The sequence below is a fragment of the Aphanomyces astaci genome (assembly GCF_000520075.1).
Source record: "Aphanomyces astaci strain APO3 unplaced genomic scaffold supercont1.7, whole genome shotgun sequence".
Taxonomy (NCBI): domain Eukaryota; phylum Oomycota; class Saprolegniomycetes; order Saprolegniales; family Verrucalvaceae; genus Aphanomyces; species Aphanomyces astaci.
Window position 1 is genome coordinate 156,024 of NW_009798270.1, and position 20,975 is coordinate 176,998.

The window sequence follows — 20,975 nt, forward strand, 5'->3', positions numbered from 1 at the left end:
ACTAATCTTAACGTTACCGGTAGTATCGAGTTGGAAACAGCAAATACTGTATGTACAGTAAGTACAGTAGTACCATAAGTAGTACAGTAAGTACTTCAAGTAATTTACGAAATATATTTGTACCTTTTGTCAGAACTAAGTTCGAAGTACTATTGTGCTTTCGAGTGAAATTTCTTGTTGTGGCGTGGTTTCTCGTTGGTATTTAAATCGATTTGATTGGCTACCTCAGATGAGCTCAACATTATTAGCCAATCAAAACCTTCCCAATGAAATTCAACCAATCAGATCGATTGTGGATTGGTTTGGTCGGCGCGATTCGATTGTCCCCAAATTTGTATCAAATCGACAATATAAACCGTACTATTAATAGTAGTTCTATATGCTGTCTAACCACCTACTAGTAGTATGTAGTACTCTACAGTACTGTAGTACATGTAGTACGAACTCAAGGCCTCGATGCGTAGAAGTACAATTGGCACTACTTATGTTGACGTTGGAGTTAGCATGCAGATACTTCGAAGTAACTTTCTGTAACATTTACTCTTCCAACCCGTAGATTACGGTAATCTTGTTACTCCTAGTATGCTAGCCATTGAGATATAGATGGGAACTGCCGCGAACAATTACAATGAGCAACGCACTCCGTACATACTTGACATGGCTATTGATAAATAACGAGCGAATGCTGTCGATGCAGCGCATTTGTTGGCGGCGAATTGATTTCTGTGTCGTTCTGGAAGTCGGCGGCGTCCGTTTGGTGAATCATGCGCACTTGTCCTGTGGTGAGGTAGCGCATCTCGTTGTTGTGGTTGTTCGTATTTGGGGTGTCGGTCAAGGAAGAAGTTTCTAGCGGGGAAAGCAAGAAAAACGCTCGCAGTTTGGCGGGAATATCGCATGACTCCTCGAGGAGTCCTTGCGTAGAGATCATCAGGTTCTTCACAAACACGGACAGCTCGTCCATGCGACCCACGGCAAGACTTTCGCTGTGGAGGAGCTTGCGGCGTGGAAAGCCGTCGCTACGGTTGAGACCGAGTGAAACAACGTCGGAGCAGATCTCACACGAGTCCACGCGGCGTCGTGCGGTGGCGTGGCCATGGATGTCTTTCATGAGCTCGCGGAATTCCGAGTACCGCCGCGAGACGTAGGTTGTCCGACCGGCGCAGTCCACACGGAGGATGTACACAATAACGCGGTTGATCTCGCCGACGGCGACGACCTTGGCCGATACTGGGGAGATCGCATGCACCTTGTACACCATCGCTGCTTAGAGAATTGAGGAATACAGTACCAGTACCCATTCCGTTACAGTACATTGACGATGGAAATTTCCAGCGGATCAAACGGCACATGGCATACAAACTTCAAGTGATCAAGTGGTTCAACTTGTCGCACATGTCGCACATATGAGCGCCATCGATTGGCTAACATAGATTGTGGTTTGATTCGATTGGCTGAAAACAAAGAGAATTCCACGACATGGCGGAACACCCAAATGGAATGCAATTTTTTAGCAAATTGCCCTTCGTGATTGGCAAATAAGATATCGGTCCAAGTCGTGCCTGAAGGGATATACAGTACAGTAATATAAAAGAGACATGTAATAATAAAAATCAATGTCATCCTACATGCAGTATGACCTAGGACTATTTCAAAAACAATAATTTGTTTGTGTCAACACACAAAATAACACCGGTATGAGGTTATTTGTCACACACAAACTGTAAAAGCCCAGTTGGTGGGCTTTTCATCATTTACAGTTTGTGGGTATAGTATGAGAAGGATGAAGTTACAGTATATATATTCGTAGAAGGATTTGGCTAGAGTGACGCAAGGACGTGTGTTCAGATGAGATACATGTTTGCATCTGCCCAACGTCAAGTTGAGCTAAACGTACATGATTACCAAAGGGGGCTACAAACAACGTACATATTCCGTCGTTACATATTGTGCTTTTCAGTCGTATTTGCCTATTTAGAATAAAAAATTATAATTAAATTTTATATTAATTGTTATATTTCAAAGAAATCTAAACAATTCAATAGCATGAAGGTCTAAGATTACCACTTATTCTACACATATTTTATAAAATAACAATATAAAGATGGGGGATTGATGAAATTGCCAACTAATCGAGCACAGGAGTATGATTGGCTACAAAGAATTTGGGATGCAATTTGATTGGCTAAAAAGATTGATTTTGTAATATTGCAAGATACCTCTTCCACTTACAATGTTGGTTTTATATCAAATTTCGAAGGATCCGGACATGTTCGGCGGTTCATTCAACCAACCGCCGGAGGAAATTTTTAGTGACGTTAGAACACATAATAAAGTTACTTCTATCGCAAAAGGGGAGTGCATTTTTCGCATTGCACTACATGAGCGAGCACGCGTCGCTGGTGTTAGAGTTCCCCGACGGTTCGATGGGCTCTGGCGCTTGCACGGCATGCAAATCATCGTCATGAAACTCGCGCATGGAGGGGGGGTTCCGATCGGGGGACCGGGGGGGCGATCCGGGGCTGCTGCTACTGGAGAAGCGCTTGGACAGCGACAACCGCGCATGGGAGAGCCGGCCGTGCATTTTCATCTTGAGCTTCGTCATCAAGATGAAGTTGTTAATTGGCGTGAAGGCCAAGTCGATGTCTTCCACCGTCACTTCCACGAGTTGCGTCGGTGATGGCCGCTTCAGCACCGAGTGTTCGACGAGCCACGCGTGGTGCAAGATGTCACCAACCTGCGCCCACCAGTTGAGGCCATATAACTACTCTTTAATACTGAAAAGTACCGAAATACGAGACGTGGGGTTCTTGTCCAGCATCGCGAGCACCAGCTCCTGCAAGTCCGACGGGATGCTGCTTTCGCTTGGAAACACTAGCGGATCATCTCGAATCGAAGTGAGGATTCCTGGCACAGTTTCAGCATGCCCCCCGAACGGCACCGTGCCAAACAGCATGGCGTAGATGGTCACCCCCAGGGCCCAAATGTCCACTTTAAACGGATCGTACGGCTCGCCTACATGGTCAATTGGTACCCATTTGGATGCATAGACGAAAGGAGTACCAGTGGTGCACTCAGGGGCTAGGAAATGGTAGGTGCCTTCGGTGGACTTGAGCTGAAGGGCGTTGCTCGCGTTGTCTTCGGTAAACATGTACGCCACCCCAAAGTCCCCCAGTTTGTAAAAGCCCGTGTCGGTCACCAGCACATTCTTCAACATCATATAAATATATCGATAGTTCAAAGTGGAAACCCTGATGTTTTACCTCTGGTTTAATGTCGCGGTGGCAAATGTGATTTGCATGTACTGGGGTGGGTCAATGGACACGTGAGTTGTGTGAGAAGTACAACCAAGAGGCCTACAATGTTCGAGGGCCAACGCAATGTCGAGCAAGCAATTCTGCACCATCAAGAGGCGCGCCGCCTCTTCCATGCCTTCTTCAGGGTACGTGTACCGCAACGACTTTGCGTTAAACTCCATGATTTGGCCGCCGGAGAGCAGCTCCAAGATCAAAAACATCTTGTCGTCGTCGGGCGAGTCAATCACCTGGGGTAAGGTTATAGACAACTCGAACGAACAATGATGATAGTGATAGTTGGTAGCCAACCTCGTAGAGCTTGGTCAAGTGCGGATGACATAATTTTTTCATGATCGCGACTTCCTTTTGCACTTTCTTGGGATATAAATATATCAAGATGTGGGGAGCAATCATGAGTTACAGTAGTTTGAAGTTGGTGTCGTACCTGGAACGCATTGGTTTGTACCATTTTCCCGTCGACTTTTTTAAACTCCCGCTTGCGTTTTAAGAACGACTTGTTGAAGACTTTCATGGCCTAATATAGAAAATCAACACCAAAACCTCATCACGATCCAAGCCGCCACTCGAATCCATAGATAACAACAACACAAGTGGGGAAAATGTCGTACGAATTGTTTCGTAGCCTCGTCCTTGGTCCGCTCGACCAAATACACCTTGGCAAACGCGCCTTCGCCCAGTTGCTTGACCACGACGTAGTCGTTCACGCGATGCGGCGCCCCTGCGTCGTCGACCTTCACCGCCGCCACTTCCGTTTCCACGACTTGAATAGTTGCCGATGGCGTGCGAGCCAATTTCGGGCGGTCGTTCAGACTGAGCTTTCGTGTGGGAGATGCAGGTGGTGATGGCGTGGCCGGAGGTGGAAGGGGATGCGTTGATGCCTCCATGCTATGTCAAAGTACAGAGTAAATGGCCGTTACGAAGCGCTGCAGCGTTGTGTGGTGATGCAGTGCCGTTTCATCCCCCCCATTTACTTGGTGCCACGTAAAATCTATATTTAGGCCACCAGGGACCATTTTAAAAAATCGTGGCTCAACACGTTGTTTTCGCTGAAATCTTTGGATCAAGACCGAACCCTTGATCGACTTATAATTCACATGGAGATGCGGGAACTGGACGAAAACTCATCAAAACACAAAGTTATGTAAGGCCAAAATCGAGGCATTTCTGGGTGGCGAAAGCAAATTCTGGAGTTTCTTCGGAGTCATCCAACTTATTGGAGAGGGACTTTGGCTGCTGTACTGATACTGTAGTGCTTATATATTCAGAAAAATCGCCCCGTTTTACATTGAAAACTGAGCAGTTCCGGATACTGCATTACATTTGCGGATGATATATTTTTATTGCACATGTGCATGTTGTTTGTGGTCATGTCGACATGCGCATATATCGAAAATGGACGAACTTCGATATCGCTTTTCTCGAACTGTGTGATACTTAGCGCAATCCTTCTGATACTACAAGATAGCCCATTACTAGCCCAGCCTATGCAGCATGGTCTACGCATGCACAGCTCGCTCTGGCATAAGGCATCTTACCCGCATGTACACGCTTGTTCTTGAAATACGACGAATTTGGCAAGTTCGAAGTAGTATTTCTCTACAGTTACGTATTGATATAGGCGACATGCAATAAGTTGTTCTTAATAGTATTGGTTGTTGTTATGAGGAGTGGCGAGTTTCGTTACCCGTTGTGCAGTATGCATTGAGAAATCGCTGACCTGCATCGCGCCTTATGTATAGATCGTTGTGCAAACCGTAAATAATTATGGGGATGAATAAAAATACGCATACTTAATACAAATATCAGCATAAAGATGTTCAAGCGAATAATAATTTGTAACTGTAGCTCGCATGTACGCCGTTTTGTTTCCGTGGAAGTGGCAGATTCAGTTGCTGGTTGACTCGAACGTGACAACTTGAATAATGCTGCATGCATCCCCTCGACAATGGTGCACCATGATTTGAAGGAATCAAGGACCTTTAGTGATGTGTTTGTGTCCTGTTCCCGCGTCTCCCATCAAAAGCCATTGTTCACAGTTGTCACGGAATACTCCTTGCTGATTGGCTGCAAATATTTCGACATGTCAAGGACCGCCATTCCGCCCTCAGGAAGTACCTACATTCTGTGATTTGTCGACCTTCGCGAAGTCGGATCCATTCACGTGTGTCATTTTTCAAGTCTTCTTCGTCCAAGCACGTCCACGCCCCTACCGCCATGGCTCGCTCTCGTTCATCTGCCTCCTCGCCTCGCCGATCGGTCCCAGCTGCCAAACCAGCAGCAGCACCTGCAGTCCAACAATCTGCCCCTGCGCCTGCTCAGGTTCAATCAGGGGGTGGCCTGGGTTCAGGACTTCTTAGCACAGTCGCCGAGGGCATGGCGTTCGGAACCGGCAGTGCGATGGCCCATCGTGCAGTTGGTGCTATCGCCAACTCGATTGGGGGTAGCAACGACAAAACGCCAGCCACAACCACTACGACGACTGCGACGGCACCAACAGCAGCCTCATCATTGTCTCCCCCTGAATCCAATTCGTGCTTTAACGACCACAAAGCGTTCTTGGATTGCTTGCAAACTAACAAGAACGACGTCGCAAGCTGCCAGTTCTATTTTGACCAATTCAATATGTGCAAGTCTCAAACGACCTTTTGAGCCTTGCCCTAGAGACTGCCGGAGTCGGTAAACTTTCATTCTTGCTACGCTGTAATACATGCGCCGCATAAATCATTCGTAACTACAGTGTACTCTTCAAGATTTTCTCGTAATTTTGATTGCTGGAGGCGCACTCGATCGTCGTCTAACATTGGCCGTCGCTAATTTAAACTGCAATGTAGTATACCAAAAGTTAGTCAGCCAGAGAAACTTTATACACTGATCCATGGATTTATAAGCTTCCGTTCTCTAGCTTGGAAAGTACCATCATTTCACCTAAAGACCATCATTCCAGTATGTTTCGGCAAGCATCCCGAAGGACACATCACCACGTGAGAGATTCACCACAAATGCTCTACCAATCAGATTGCAGTATTTTGGATTCTTCTGGAAAAGGCTATTATTATAGCCAATCACATGCAAGCAATGGACCTGACCCCACTCCGCTCATTTCTCCATTCAGCAGAAACCACTCACATCACCATGGCCCGCTCCCGCTCGTCGTCCTCTCCTCGCCGCTCGGCCCCCGCCGCCAAGCCTGCTGCCAGACCCGCGCCTGCTCCTGCACCTGTGCACGCTGCGCCTGCGCCTGCTCCCATGCAACAACAAAGCGGTGGTATGATGTCCGGTTTGTTGGGCACGGTTGCGTCCGGCATGGCCTTTGGTACCGGTAGCGCGATTGCCCACCGTGCTGTGGGTGCTGTCGCCAACTCGTTTGGCGGAAGCAGCGACGAAGCTCACCACGAAACCCCTGCCGCAGTCCCAGCTGCTGCTGCGCCTGCCCAAAACGCTTGCTCGAACGACCACAAGGCCTTCATGGACTGCTTGAACGCCAACCAAAACAACGTCTCGAGCTGCCAATACTACTTTGACCAGTACAACCGCTGCAACAACAATGGCCAATCTTCCTTCTCGGCCAACTAAGCACGAAATATTAAACCTGTCTCCCATCAAAGTCCCTTACGTTGTTGTTTGATAATACTGGTATGCTTCATGACAAAAGGAAGTCAACATCCCACACATTAGCGTTGCCATATACTAGTATAGGTGTCACATCATCAGTGAACAGTTCTGAACGTACACATACCATTATCTTGATGCATTGGATGCGCGTAAAAAATATGAGGTCCAAAACCTGCGCAATCACCCAGGAGGGTGCGGGAAATGACCAAAACAGCGAGCCTCAGATGAATTGGCAGCATACCAAGCAGCTCGATCGTCCAAGCTCTTATCATTCCTGATAGCTCACTAGGTGCTGAGGACTTTGGATTGGCCTTTCGACAAGGCGCAACAACCTGGAACGCATGGTGTACATATTTAGCTCAAAACTGTTCGGTAAATTTAATGGACTTGACAATGAATTGTAATAAATTTTAAAAACCAATAAACATATAATAATAGTATTGCCTCAAATATGACTTGACAATGAAGCCATAATTTGTCATCAACTTTGTTAACTCAGAAAGTACATGACTTTGACATCGAATATCTCTCTGACGGCTTATCTACGAGTGGATTAAGGAATGTACATATTGCAAACTTAATTGCAGGCTATCGCTCAAACCTAGAAATATGGCGATTACAATATTGTAGCGAGCGTGATGAGTCCTCAAAGTAGCAAAAAAACGTACTACTGTAGTAAGTAAATAACTCGATGAATATAGCTCGTAGCTGCCTCTATAATACGTCATTAAGTAGACTGTGAACGCGCGGATTGAGTCTCGGGCTCGCCAATTTACATTGGCTCATTTTGTGCGACTTTGAAAGTGGCTGCCTCAAATATAACATCCAAGTTGACCAGCTTTGTTAGCTATCTTTGCTTCCAAATATAACATCACCTACATCGTTTTGATGTGTTGTTTTTTAACTGTTAAAAATTATATTCGCGCCAAGATAAAATTTCTTGTTTCGAAGAAAAGTGCGCCAACTTTGACGACCAAATCACCAGCGAAGGTGCGACGGTTTCTGTCAACCAGGTGAAGTAAGAATTAATCTGATCGTGTAGCATTGCGAGTATAGGCATCAGCTCCATCGAGTTCGTTCTAATATGACCATTTACAGGTATTTCCCTCACCCTCTAGTATTACTCATCCGGAGAACACCTAATCAAGACGTGGCAACGAGCTCTGCACACTTGGACGAGCGAAATTCCACCCAATAAGTATCGATCAGGTTTTCCAGTAATCGTGGGCGTTTTGGTGGGCCCTTGCGGCCTACGAGTGGGCACACTGGGGGAGAGGATCGTGGCGTTATACTTGGCATTTGTATGGATGTGGTCCCTCGTGTATACTTACACTGCCAAGGGTTGTGATGGGAAAATTCAATACCCATAGTCCTGCTTTTGGCTTCTACGGATACATATCGATACATTTCGTTGTGTCAACCAAAACAGGTTATTGTAGACGAAACTTAAACTTGGAACCTGATGCAGCGGCGGACGTGGAGCCGATGCGGGAGCCGTTGGACCTTGTGCGACTACGGGCGTATTCTTGGTCTACTTTTCATGCCGATGGATATACTATGAGCGCCCCCGGTTGGCTAAAATACTCTTAACATTCTAGCCATACACATTCGTCGTCAGCACATTTGGCCGACGACAGGGCTACTAAAAGTAATTTCATATCAAAGTCCTACTACTAATCCACAGAGTACTTTAATTATCGAGTCTCTGTTACATGATCCGGCAGTCCTTTTGCTTCTTGCCATCGTTGGTTTTGGAGCTCTGTCGCTGAAAAAACTTGTCGGTCAAGCTACGTCCACGCTTCGGGGGACTCCGGGGGATGGACGCCTCCGCATTGTCGTTGCATGCCGACGACGTCGGTCGACTCAAGTCTTCGTGCACCACATTATCACCCATTCCTTGGCCAGCTTCTGGCTCGAACAACGTCAGAGGTGGCGGGGCCGACACCGGCACGAATGACGCCGGAGGACTCCGTGGAAGGGAATTGTTGTCTTCGGAGCTGGAATTCTTGCGGTCGCCGATGGAGCTTCGGATGCCGCGCAGTTTAGCGCCAAACTTCATCTTGATTTTCACCTAACACAAACGTACACCGCGCGAGTGTTCAGTGGCAATCGATGTCGCGTTTGACCAGCTATTTCTATGTGTTGGATGACCATTATCACGTACAAATGTGCATTTCGGCGTACAACTTGTATACACACATATATATATATATATTGTCAAGTCGATTCGATAAATTGGAGTGGTGGGATGCTTGCTCAATTGAGCAGCACCAAATAAATCGGCAGACAATCGATCGACCAATCCAAACCCAAATCACGAATCAAGTAGCCAATCAAATCCACTCTTCGACCAATTTAACATCAAATTGTGGAGTGAATGAAATTAGTGTGACACTGGACGATGGTTCAATACAAACGTCAATCAGTACAAAGAATCGATCGATATAGATTTGGCAAAGAATCAGCACCAAAGAGTCCAAATTTGGGGTAAAAGAAAAACAATATATATATATACACGTGACAATGATCAACAACCACCACACTGTATACCATGAGCATGAGGTTGTTGACGGGCGTGAACGCCAGGTCAATGTCGGATTCCGAGATGGACACGACCGACAGCCGCATCGCGAGCGCGGCGCTCTCTTCGTCTTGCTCGAGCAGCGCTTGCTTGGCACGTTGGAGCCACGGGTGGTTCTTCAACTCCGCCAACGTGATGCGGGTCTCGGGGTCTTTGTCCATGAGGCGGCGCAGGACGTCGAGGCAGTCGTCGTCGACGTCGGGGGTCGGGATCTCGAGGGCGTCTTCGCGGATACATTGCATGATGGCCAAAGCCCCGCCAGTCATTTTCTCCCGCGAGTGGGCAAACGGTAGGCGGCGGAACAGCATCGCATACGCCGTCACCCCCAGCGCCCACACGTCCACTTTGAACGGATCGTACGCCTTCCCGACCGTGCATTCCGGGGCCAAGTAGTGGTATGTGCCTTCGGTATTTTTCAGCTCGTTCGCGTCGTCGTCGGCAAACATGTGCGCGACTCCAAAGTCGCTCAGTTTGTAATGGTCGTTCGATCTAAGAACGTTCTACGAATGTTCTGGCATAAGACGACCACGTCGTTGTGTGTTGCCGTTGCTTACCTCGGGTTTGATGTCACGATGGCATATTTGATTGGCATGGACTAGGAATAGGTCGAGTGGTTAGAAGAACTTCACAGAGATAGTGCAAGAGAAAACGCACGGTATTCCAAGGCCAACGCAATGTCTAACACACACGTTTGTACGACCGAGACCGGCGCCGGTTTGTCTTCGCCTAAGTACTTGTACACCATGGCTTGTTGGTCCCAGTCCATCACTTGGCCGCCCGTGACCAGTTCCAAGACCAAGTACATCTTGTCGTGCTCGGCGTCGTCGATGACTTCGTGCAGTTTGGTCAAGTTCGGGTGACGCAGTTTCTTCATGATTGCCACCTCCTTGACGACTTTGTGGAACGCGTTCGAATGGACGGGCCGGCCGTCGACCATTTTGATCTCGCGCTTGCGTTTCAAGAACGATTTGTTGAGGATCTTCAGCGCCTGTGCAATTACGACAGAAGAAATGTGAGATCGCCGGCGATGGGAGGATGTTGATATATGTGTGGATGTGTACGTAGTTGGTGCGGAGAAAGTCGACGGTCGTGTGACACAGGTACACCTTGGAGAACGCGCCTTCGCCCAAGAACGACCCAACCTTGTACTCGTTCACTTGGCTGGGCACTCCATCGTCGTTCTCCTCCACTTGCGCGACGTCCGTCTGCTTCACTTCCTCGTCCGCCGTGGCCATCGCTCCAGTTGCTTGCTTCTCCACCTTGTTGCAGGCACGAAAAATGCCATTCGTCAGACTTGGCTCGAGTTCTGGCACCAGCTGGCTCGACATTTATCCGGATCGTGACATAGCTTGACAGAACGATCCTGATTTAGGATTTAGGGTACAGTACTAATCATAGATGTACGAGTAAAATTTGTGAGCGACATTGCACTAACACACCTACAATACACTATGGCTTCACGTTATAAAGTGACGATAACTAGATGCAGCTTTAGACAATTAAAAGTGCGGCGTCTAGTGCATCAAGTCTGCAGAAGGAGCGACGAGCAACCTCAAATTATTCGTTACTCATATCGTCAATACTCGTACGAGCGTTTCATGGTCAAAGATACTTCTATTTTGAACGGGATGATTAACAGTCGATTGAAATTAGGATACGTCCTAGTTTGAAACTTTGTTCACTCCGACGGGTACCAAGACTATCCGGATGATAGTGACAGGGTGATGCTTGACAGTACTGTGTACTATGGTGCGCGTCATGTGAAGCTAAAATGGTTCACTGTCACACACCCATATCGTGTGACCATTTTAGCCGGACAAGGCCTGTGGTACAACTATTCGCATTTAATGCGTAAATTTGGTTAAGTGCGTGTCCGAAGCACATATCCAGCAAATATTTGTCCGAGTCGTTATGGTCTGGTGTTCGAGGTCATGTTTATATTTTAGAGGTTGGTACACCAAATATCAGAGGTTTTGGTAAAATTACCTGTGAAAGTACATGCTCTACCGGATACAGAAGGCATTATCCGGCATAGCATAGCTTATCCGGGTATGAGTACAATTATCCGGTCATATTTGGTACCTTGTTTGGCTGCCATATTTTTGCCGCGATTGGCTTCTATTAGTCGATTCGGCTTGCGCTACCTGGTAAACTATCGATTTATAGTGCTACATTTCACTCAAATTTAGTCATTGGGGGCTCCGCATACTCTTTTGCTACCTCTCGCAAATGAGACACATCTCTCGATTAAGAATACCAATTCTACTAATAGGATGGAGTCGGAGTGTTTTGATTGGACAAAGTCGCTAGAAAAACAATTATTTCATGCGAAAAAAATAGAAATTGTCACGTGCTTGCCAGGCCAAACGACGAGAGATGGGATGCTGCGGAAGCAAGCCTCCAGTGGACAAGGACAACCAGTACGTAGACATACAACAGGTAGATGACATCTCAGAGTGATGCTAATAGAGATGCATACAGAGAGCACCACCAGGAGTACCTGTATAAGGAGCGCGATCCATCCGTGAACACGAAGCGACAGCGAGCCGCGGAAGCTGCAGAGCGGCGTGAACAAGACTTTCGTCAAGGTGGGGCTGGCGAAACAAGCAAGACGAAGGCACTTGCTTTGCGACGTGAGAAGGACGAGTTGGTGGGCAAAATCATGGAAGTGTATGTGTCGTTGAAGGAGGACCCACCGATTGGATTGAACGCGTGCGATGTGGACCAGCTCAAGGATCATCTTGTGAAGATCAAGAAGAAGAAGGAAGGGAGACGAAAGGCGTCCGTTTGAGACCTCTCCATGGCATCTCCATCCAGCTGGCTTCTGGACCCTAGCCATCGCTGTTAAGGGTGCAATGCAATATGGCATGTATTATTAATCAATGCTTTGGTAACTTCGAGTGCGCTGCTTGCGAACTTTTCGCGCGACAAACAATGCTACGACGAGTACCAGCCCAAACACAGTCACCATGACGAAAGTGTCGGTGCTGGGAGGTCCAAAGCGTCGGTTGGTTGCATCGAGCGCCAGGGGCTTGTCATCTCCAGCGTGCGGGTTTTCGTCGTGGGGATGTCCTTCCACATCGTTGTTGCGTCGGTTTCCTCGATGACCGGTCTCACCGCGCCACCGTCCCTGGAGGCGAGGTTGTCCGCCACCATCGCCGTCTTGGATACCTTGGTCGCGCTGCTTGTCCTTTCGCCCACCATTGACTGTGTCGCCTTCGCCTTTCACCTGCTCGTCGCCTTCGTGTTCTAGATCGTAGTGCGACTTCTTCTTGATTTTGCTCTCTGCATTTACACCTGCAGCATATTGCGCCCGCACTTCGTGGTCCTTACGCACCCGCTTTTCAAGGTTCAACAAGCGATCTTCAATCGCTTGCAGATCTTCTTCCTTCACGCGACGGAGGGCGCCCCGACGGTTGTCTGCTACGTCGGTCATCGTGTTTGTCTGAATGGCAAATGCGCGACTGGCCTGGCAACCATCACCTTCCCTGACAGTCCGCCATGTTGATCCAACAACTGCAGAAGTTCTAAAAATATCGAAACCAAGATATGAAGGTACTATGAAAAATGTATATACATTTAGAGAGTGCATGAATTTTGAAAATATATGCGAGGCGGGATCAAATCATAGAGGTTTCTCGCCAATCCAAGGAAACGAGTATTATGTGTCACAGGAAATACATTGTGGGGGTATTCGAATGTAGGGTGTGCCTCATCACAAGCGGAGCGACGCCTGCGCAACAAGTCGACCATGGCAGGGCAAAGGAAACTCCTGAGCGAGATAGATCGGACATTGAAGAAGGTGACCGAGGGTGTGGAGGTGTTCAATGGCATCTGGGATAAGGTGTATAGCGCCGCAGGGCAGGCACAGAAGGAAAAGCACGAGGCAGACCTCAAGAAAGAAATCAAGAAGTTGCAGCGGTTCCGGGATCAAATCAAGACATGGATCGGCAATTCAGACGTGAAGGACAAGCGGCCACTCACAGATGCGCGGCGTCTCATTGAGAGCAAGATGGAGGAGTTCAAAGTGTGCGAGAAGGAGACGAAAACCAAGGCGTATTCGAAGGAGGGGTTGGCACAGGCGGACCGATTGGACCCGGCGGAACAAGCAAAGCAAAGCACTATCGGGTGGATTCAGGACGACTTGACCCAGTTCAGCGAGCAGATCGAGTCGATGGAATGCGAGATCGAGCGGCTGCGCGCGATCAAGGGCAAGAAGAACAAGGCGGACATGGAGGCCCTCGAGCTCGTGATTGCTCGGCACAAGTGGCACGTGCTAAAGCTCGAGCAAATCGCTCGGCTGCTAGACAACGACGCGATCGACCCCGCCGACGTGGACGGTTTGAAAGACGACATTGACTACTACCTGGAGGCGAACCAAGAGCCCGACTTTATGGAAACGTACGGAGAAGACGACATTTACGAGGTCTTGGACTTGGACGCGCTCACCAACATCCAGCTGAACTCGAATGGAGACAACGACGATGACGGATCGGACCACGAGACGGAGCCGCCGCCGCCGCCACCCGTCCCCGTCTCGAGCCGGAGCACATCCAGCACTCGCGCTGCCGCCAAGAAACCGTCGGTGTCAGCACCTTCGGCGGCGGTGCCGACACCTGCGTCGGCCGCGTTGCCCGCCGCTGGCATTGGTCGTGGTGTGCCTGGCAAGGTGGAGCCTCCCCCACGGGCAGTTGTGCCCCCGCCACCGATGCTTAAGGAACCCATGGCCCAAGTTCTCTTGCGCAAGGAACAAGCGGCGCAGGCTGCCGCCGCCGCCCTGGCCGCCAAACAGAGCGATCCGTTTCCGCCCGTTGGAGCGTCGATTCCTCCTCGAGACCTTCCTGGTACCCCAACGGCGTCGCCGTCTCGTCAGGTGCCACCACCTCCGCCATCGACGACCACGATTGGCAAGCCACGACAAGCCAGCAACAGCAGCGTAGAAAACCCTCCACCGACACAGGCAGCCTCTTTGGCGACCGCTGCGCCGTCGTACGATGACTTGAAGACATCAACGAACGGCAGTGCGTCCCCGTCGAAGGCAACGTCGTCACCTGCCCCCACGGTGCCCCTTCCGCCGCAACCGCCCGTTGTCCTGAGCGACGAGCGGCGTCAGTTGCTCCGATGGATCGACGAAAGCTTCAAACTCATGCCGGACGCCGCCGACTCAGACAAGACGAGCCGATACGTCCCGCGCAACATGTACCCGACGCCTCCGTCGTTTCCGTCGGTGCCGTCGCCGCTGTTTGAGAACCCCGCCGTGTTTGAGAAACTGGATCTGGACACGCTCTTCTTTATCTTTTACTACCAGCAAGGCAGCTACCAGCAGTACCTGGCCGCGCTCCAACTCAAAAAGCAAGCGTGGGGGTACCACAAAAAGTACAAGACCTGGTTCAAGCGTCACGAAGAGCCGCAAATGACGGGCGAGGACTTTGAGCAAGGCACTTTTGTCTACTTTGACTACGAGACGGGCTGGTGCCAGCGCATCAAGACGGAGTTTACGTTCGAATACAGCTACCTTGAAGACGAACTGGTATAGGACTAGAAACCATGCCCGATAACATATACTAGTAACACCACACCCTTCAATCCCACCTGCCTGTCTGCGTCATGAGAGATGATTTTTACTTGGTGAAATCCAATGTGTACGGTATTCACATCCTATTAATAGTATGCAAAACCTTTGTCGTTCGAACAAAGGTGGTTGTTCTGTGCTGTTGTTGCAAGGAGGCTTGGCTGCTGGAGGGCAGCCAGCCAGCCGCGACCGCTACATACGTACCAGTGTATTTTGTGCTTTGCAACTCTATTGGCATACTCGCTCTCAAATCCGCAGATTAATAAAGACATCCCAACATGCTGTAAGATTGAATTCGGCAGAGATACAGTGTAGAACGTCGAAAACGTTACACCCAGATTTATTGAGCTCGTTGTGAGTAGAACGCTGATGTTGGACTGGGAGTACGTAGTATTTGTTTGCACGTAAATATGAACATGCAATGATTGCGGGCTCAACACTTGCCCTCCTCCCCAAATAATTTGTATCATATCGACAATACTTGGAACCACTTTTTCGTTTTCTAAAAATATCTACTTGGAATAGGCCCTTTTGCGCAAGTCATACTATCAAGTCGGTTCGTCATTGGAGAATCGAATAGACTTGGCAATTTTCGATTTGAGAATGAACTAGCCAATCAAAATCCATTCTAAATCGTGAAGAAAAAGAGGTAACGACGTTACATCGATTTTGCTTGGCTGATGATGCTATTTCGGAAAACTAATTGGCACAAGGTTGCTGAGAGGACAACAACAGTGCATGTCAACCCTTGTAAGCTTAGGGTGCAATCGAATCGCGCCGACCAAACCGATCCACAATCGATCTGATTGGTTGAATTTCATTGAGAAGGTTTTGATTGGCTAATAATGTTGAGCGTTCATCTGAGGTAGCCAATCAAATCGATTTAAATTCCAACGAGAAACCACAACACGAAATTTCACTCGAAGCACAATATTAATACATGACATCTTTTTCTAAATCGCCCCCCTTTACAAGATTTCTGAATGGTTGTAAGTCATGTTTTTCGCGCTAACGTTATTAATAGTATTACCATTAACAGTATATAACACTTACTGGATCGTCTATTCGGATTTACTATAACATTTGGCTGAAATGTCAATAACGTAGAATGCCAATTGTTGCAATACAACTCTTTTTGGTTTTCAGGAGAATTCCTGATTGAGGCATCCTTTTTGAATCCTGAAGTGCCCTAAATTGAAGACAATTTTCAGGGCAATCCACCAATTATCAACGTGCAATGTATTTCGCACAATTCAGCTTTATACATGTCGTCATATTTGCTATACCTCTATAAAGTGGTGTGCCAATTGTTGACGTATTATTTTAACCTTCCGTGTTGTATGGCTACGCGTATAAGTATTCAGAGGTTTGATCTGTGATTGGCGCTTTTCCAATTTAGGGATCAGTGATTGGCTTAGTTATATAATTTTATTAATTGGCACATACGCCATTAATTGGCATTTTACGTTAACTTACTTTTTTTTATATTTGCTCAATTCGAGGTCGTCGAAGGCAACAATATGCCACTGCACGTCGTTTGCGTTGACATCGCACTCAAACGACCACAACATGGACACAGGCGTCTTGATGACAAAGTCTTTCCACCTCGACGAGATGCGCATGGTCCGGTCTACGACCACGTGCACGTCTAATCGGACTAAACCATCGTTACGGGAATCGAAGTTGCGCGCATGTTGCCTTTGGTGGGTGTCGGCATTGAGGAGCGAGCGGTGGCGAATGTGGAGATGTCGCAGGTCGTACAGCATGCCCCGCTTATCGGCTTCTTGCACTTGGAGCACACATTTATTGAAGCAATCCACGGCCAACACACGCTGCAGAACTTCCACGTCGGGACACATGGTGCCGTCCATGCAAAACGCGCGAAATCCTTCCGAATAGGTCGCGTGGAGCACGACATCGACGGCGGCGTCGGCGCCGGTCATGAACTCGTCGAGGTCCACGTGGTCGTCCACTTGATGCAGTTCGCCAAACACTTGCAACTTGTGCTGAAAACTTAATACTGGTGACGTGTGATGGCGGCATTGCTTGAGCGTCGTCAACATCTTCGTGCAATTTTGGACGATGGAGTGGGCGGTGTCGCTCCAGGGCGACGGTGCCGATGGGTAGGCTTGCGACGTTGAGCTCGACTGGCGAGCATAGGTGCGTCGTATACACGAAGTGAAGGGCCTGCGGGTGTGATGTAACATGTTGGACTCTGGGATTGGACTCTGGGATTGCGCAAGAAGCGGAGGCGGCGGTGGTAACAGCGCCGCGAGAATAGAAGAATAAGGATCGGCTAAATGTTGCATGCTATCAAAAAGAGTAGCCATAACGACAGATCCGGATATGCGAGGCCATATCCGGATAGAGAATAAGCTCAACACATACTTACAGTATTCAGTGGACGGACATGTCTACTGTCCTTGGCGAAGGATAGATACAAGTCGCAAGCCAGGGATGACAGCGCAGCCCTTTCCAAAATCCATGGTCGAGTATTTTAGGTTTCCCTTTTAACTACTACTTGAAGTACATAGTACTACTAATATTTAAGAATAATAATGTCAAAGGCAAAAGGGGCGTTCAACACAGCTTTCAACCTCAATCGTACAATGGGATAAAAGTGCCCATACTTTACGTGGCTCGTGAACAGCCTTTGTGGCGTCACTTACCACAAGGATGGTAAGAATAATAATATAGATATATTTCTGTATCTAGTGTTATGTGATTGGTGGAAATTGAGAATTAATGTTCCACACCCATTCAACTTGCAAAACGAAGGATGCGCAAGATGCGGAGACCAGGCCCGTACTACGTAGTATAAGCTAACTGCGTCAACACGGTACGAGTCGGGATAATCCTTTTGTACAACGTTACCGGAACGAGAGTTCATGACTCCCGTCAGTTGATACTGTAGTCTCCTTCGGCAGTAAGATCACGAAGTAAATGTAGTAATTTGAGCGATTCGTCTTGACATTTGAATAAGCTTAGATACAGTAGGTGCATCTATAAAGCGCCTACTGTTACGTACATACCCCTAACACCGAGCGCTTTTTAGTTGCCAGAGTATATCAATACCGGTACCGTACTGCATTTACAGTTAAGGGTAAAAAGGCATGGAATCGACAGAACAGGATAAGAGGAAGTTATGTTGTGCCTCAACTATGCAAGGCACAACGACAACGACAAACAACCACCATCATCTACAGTAACGTTGTACAACTTGCTCTAACAAACACTCCTGCGGCAGAGCAACGGGCGCACGTATGTCGTCTGTGTTCCAAAACTTTAATGATAAAAACATGACGGAGACATTTACTGTTTACCGACATCTACTTTTTGCAACGTAATATATGAGACACTTGGCCAAAGGGATATATTTATCTTGATAGTTGTATGGGTAGGTGTATCCGTACATAGTATCCGTACATTTAACGATTACAAGGTACGAAGTAGATATTAAAAACGAATTCGACAAATCTGAGTTTTGAGGGTTTAACGTGTCCATACTCAAGTTTACAGAACGTTGGACTATAAAACGTTCCCTTCGAATTGGCCAAAAATTTGGCCAATTCGAAGGATGATGATTTTGAAAATGAAAAGTGAAGCAATATAATAGACAGTCATGATCTATTTCACTTGGATAAATAATTATATATTCATCGCCGATGGCGCAAAGCTTGAGCAAGAAGCATGTCCTTGAAGAGGACGAGTATGTGGATGCGCTCGACAAGATCATTGAGCGCGACTTCTTCCCGGACTTGCAGCGACTCAAGCATCAAACGATGGTACGTCCAATGCTGCTTTCCAAGAAAGTCCTTCATGTACGTACGTAGTGGCTGGACGCCCTAGCTACAAACAACCGTCGCCTCATCCAAGAGGTCCGGGAGTACTTGCTCCATCAGCAGTCGTCACAAGATGCTTCTCGAAGCAGTTCCCATCCTGATTGTACGTCCATCGACATCATATACGCCCCCTTCCGTATGATAATCCTTGTTGTTAGCTGTACCCAAGACTCGAACGCCGTTGCTGGCCACGTCCGAGTCGGCATGGGACCAACCTACTCCGCCCCGCCAGTCTTCAGACGAATTGAATGTCGATCTTGACGCTGCAGCCGCCGCTACCTCTGTCGAATCAACATCCAACGCTACTACCATCGTCACGACGACGTCCACGATGACCCTGAACGAATTCATCGTACGCGGGGGTTGCTTTGTCCATCCGTTCCCTGAGCGACCACACGTCCGTAGGCCAAACACACATCCGAAGACAACGCCGCGTTTGAAGAACTGCAGGAGAAAGCCGTGAACGACCACAAGCGAAAGTACCATTGGGCGTACGAGGACACGGCCAACCGCGGCGACGCCAAGCTCCATCTCCTGAACGACGGCACTTGGATCAGCCGAGAGCGCCGTCAGCTCATGGACAAAGCATGCGACACCAAACTCGGTACCGCGTTTATATGCTCGTTGCCAGAACGTTCTTCGATTATTCTTGGGAGCACTCAACGCACATATGGACATATCTCGCTTTATCTAGCGCTCGAAGACAGCCGACCTGCGGCGCCAGACACGTGGACATTTCGTGTGCGTAATCCACTGCACTTTCCACCAGACTTGGACACGAACCGAAGCATTTGCAAGGTACATCTGATTCGTCCGAGCGCGCTTCACACGTCGTCTGGGTCTGTAGGTACCCCCACTGAACGCGCCGCCATTATCGTCTGCACTGCTCCAGCTTGAACATGGGGGCACGGCGCCAACGCTGGGGGCCGCAGGGGACGGCAATCCGTCGGCTGCCAGCGTCGTGGCCGCCAACGGGACCAAGCGGACGGGGGCTGCGGCGAAACCGCCGATGGAGACGGTGTACGCCAACTCGCGCTTTCGAACGGCGTTCTTGTCTGCCCAGGTAGGTTGAGTTGATATTATCATACAACCAAGTTGTAAAGCCACCGGGTGACTTGGCCCTTGCTGTGATTGAATGGGCTGCTTGTGTGAAGATATGGGATGGACTCGTGCATATCACAACACACAAAAGAGTGGATGGTTGTGCTCGGTCGTAACAAGAGTCGTGGCGGAATAGGACGAAATGAAAGACGTGGATCCCATGAAGGATGAGCTGCAGAATTTTGTGCCGATGACGCCCCTGTTGGTGCCAGGGGCGGCGGATGCTGCGTCGCCCATGATCACGTGGGGTAGCATCGACGCCACGCCCGTGATCCTCCGAGAGGATGCCTTGATCGGTACCGAAGCTCTGCATGGATATCATCAACTGGATGGGTTGCCATGCATGTGGAAGTAGATGCTGGACGCAAGACCACGTTTGTGATCAAGGATTCGTCTGCAAGAGAAAAGCTAGCACATGCCATGGATGCCAAGAACAAGCAGGTTTGCGATACAGTTATTTGTAGCTGTGGGTTGTATGGCGGCTAGCTAAATCTCATGTGTGTGTGGGCGTAGAGGTCCAAGGCGCGACAGACGCCGACACCTCTGTTCTCTAAAAAGTATACACCCACGCCTCTCAAAAGCGGCGCGCGGACTCCGTCGTTGATGTTTGGCAACGACATGCAGTTGCGAGCGAGCTACTCGACCCCCGCAAGACTCCCACCTCGACCTCCATCGTCGTCCAAGAGGCCATGATGTTGTCCTTAACTTTCACCTTTGCAACCTATTGTGGTGCCAACGCCAGCGCTGTTGTATTACCAACTGGTCGGTTGAAATGTTGGGCGTGTGATCTTTGTGTCAAACGTTGCCAAGTACATACATTGTACGTTGTCGTACATTGGCATACATTAGCCAAGATAAATATTGTACGAAACGTACAGTACATTCAGTCCCGTTGTCCGGATGTTATTTATAGCATCCAACTCCACTGCTGGAAGCAAAGTGACATTCATAAG

At 48.5% G+C, this 20,975-nt stretch overlaps 10 protein-coding genes across 20 annotated transcripts; 5 read left to right on the forward strand and 5 right to left on the reverse strand.

Moving 5' to 3' along the window:
• Positions 1-540: 540 nt before the first annotated feature.
• H257_03996 (hypothetical protein) lies at positions 541-1,264 on the reverse strand. Its single transcript, XM_009828339.1, has one exon. It carries the CDS (start codon positions 1,256-1,258, stop codon positions 662-664), a length of 597 nt encoding a protein of 198 aa, XP_009826641.1. The 5' UTR covers positions 1,259-1,264; the 3' UTR covers positions 541-661.
• Positions 1,265-2,267: 1,003 nt separating this feature from the next.
• H257_03997 lies at positions 2,268-4,292 on the reverse strand. 2 transcript variants are annotated; one of them, XM_009828340.1, is made up of 8 exons: positions 3,923-4,292; positions 3,739-3,828; positions 3,603-3,668; positions 3,358-3,541; positions 3,261-3,301; positions 3,061-3,205; positions 2,786-3,012; positions 2,268-2,734 (listed from the first exon to the last, which is right to left on the reverse strand). In XM_009828340.1, the coding sequence occupies exons 1-8, from the start codon at positions 4,196-4,198 to the stop codon at positions 2,375-2,377; spliced, it is 1,389 nt and encodes a 462-aa protein (XP_009826642.1). In that variant the 5' UTR covers positions 4,199-4,292; the 3' UTR covers positions 2,268-2,374. The 2 variants fall into 2 exon arrangements, with proteins under 2 accessions (XP_009826642.1, XP_009826643.1); XM_009828341.1 differs by lacking the exon at positions 2,268-2,734 and having other exon boundaries at positions 2,742-3,012.
• A 1,158-nt stretch (positions 4,293-5,450) lies between these two features.
• H257_03998 (hypothetical protein) lies at positions 5,451-6,193 on the forward strand. Its single transcript, XM_009828342.1, has one exon. It carries the CDS (start codon positions 5,529-5,531, stop codon positions 5,961-5,963), a length of 435 nt encoding a protein of 144 aa, XP_009826644.1. The 5' UTR covers positions 5,451-5,528; the 3' UTR covers positions 5,964-6,193.
• A 232-nt stretch (positions 6,194-6,425) lies between these two features.
• Positions 6,426-6,918, forward strand: H257_03999 (hypothetical protein). The gene has a single exon (XM_009828343.1). It carries the CDS (start codon positions 6,447-6,449, stop codon positions 6,885-6,887), a length of 441 nt encoding a protein of 146 aa, XP_009826645.1. The 5' UTR covers positions 6,426-6,446; the 3' UTR covers positions 6,888-6,918.
• Positions 6,919-8,554: 1,636 nt separating this feature from the next.
• H257_04000 (CAMKK protein kinase) lies at positions 8,555-10,787 on the reverse strand. Of its 3 annotated transcripts, XM_009828344.1 has the most exons (5): positions 10,569-10,787; positions 10,162-10,495; positions 10,062-10,102; positions 9,477-10,007; positions 8,555-8,997 (listed from the first exon to the last, which is right to left on the reverse strand). In XM_009828344.1, exons 1-5 carry the CDS (start codon positions 10,740-10,742, stop codon positions 8,635-8,637), a joined length of 1,443 nt encoding a protein of 480 aa, XP_009826646.1. In that variant the 5' UTR covers positions 10,743-10,787; the 3' UTR covers positions 8,555-8,634. The 3 variants fall into 3 exon arrangements, with proteins under 3 accessions (XP_009826646.1, XP_009826648.1, XP_009826647.1); XM_009828346.1 differs by having other exon boundaries at positions 10,162-10,787; XM_009828345.1 differs by lacking the exon at positions 8,555-8,997 and having other exon boundaries at positions 9,259-10,007.
• Positions 10,788-11,837: 1,050 nt separating this feature from the next.
• H257_04001 lies at positions 11,838-13,042 on the forward strand. 2 transcript variants are annotated; one of them, XM_009828347.1, is made up of 2 exons: positions 11,838-11,927; positions 11,977-13,042. In XM_009828347.1, the coding sequence occupies exons 1-2, from the start codon at positions 11,884-11,886 to the stop codon at positions 12,296-12,298; spliced, it is 366 nt and encodes a 121-aa protein (XP_009826649.1). In that variant the 5' UTR covers positions 11,838-11,883; the 3' UTR covers positions 12,299-13,042. The 2 variants fall into 2 exon arrangements, with proteins under 2 accessions (XP_009826649.1, XP_009826650.1); XM_009828348.1 differs by having other exon boundaries at positions 11,989-13,042.
• H257_04002 (hypothetical protein) lies at positions 12,383-12,943 on the reverse strand (the record flags this gene model as incomplete). The annotated part of the gene is made up of 1 exon (XM_009828349.1): positions 12,383-12,943. One exon carries the CDS (start codon positions 12,941-12,943, stop codon positions 12,383-12,385), a length of 561 nt encoding a protein of 186 aa, XP_009826651.1.
• A 136-nt stretch (positions 13,043-13,178) lies between the features above and the next one.
• Positions 13,179-15,098, forward strand: H257_04003 (hypothetical protein). Its single transcript, XM_009828350.1, has one exon. It carries the CDS (start codon positions 13,259-13,261, stop codon positions 15,041-15,043), a length of 1,785 nt encoding a protein of 594 aa, XP_009826652.1. The 5' UTR covers positions 13,179-13,258; the 3' UTR covers positions 15,044-15,098.
• A 1,390-nt stretch (positions 15,099-16,488) lies between these two features.
• H257_04004 (hypothetical protein) lies at positions 16,489-17,370 on the reverse strand. The gene has a single exon (XM_009828351.1). The coding sequence runs from the start codon at positions 17,284-17,286 to the stop codon at positions 16,552-16,554; it is 735 nt and encodes a 244-aa protein (XP_009826653.1). The 5' UTR covers positions 17,287-17,370; the 3' UTR covers positions 16,489-16,551.
• Positions 17,371-18,737: 1,367 nt separating this feature from the next.
• H257_04005 (hypothetical protein) lies at positions 18,738-20,920 on the forward strand. Of its 7 annotated transcripts, XM_009828358.1 has the most exons (9): positions 18,738-18,864; positions 18,913-19,024; positions 19,080-19,273; positions 19,327-19,525; positions 19,616-19,719; positions 19,769-19,984; positions 20,159-20,318; positions 20,378-20,463; positions 20,536-20,920. In XM_009828358.1, the coding sequence occupies exons 1-9, from the start codon at positions 18,745-18,747 to the stop codon at positions 20,713-20,715; spliced, it is 1,371 nt and encodes a 456-aa protein (XP_009826660.1). In that variant the 5' UTR covers positions 18,738-18,744; the 3' UTR covers positions 20,716-20,920. The 7 variants fall into 7 exon arrangements, with proteins under 7 accessions (XP_009826660.1, XP_009826654.1, XP_009826656.1 ...); XM_009828352.1 differs by having other exon boundaries at positions 19,327-19,719; XM_009828354.1 differs by having other exon boundaries at positions 20,159-20,463.
• Positions 20,921-20,975: the final 55 nt, after the last annotated feature.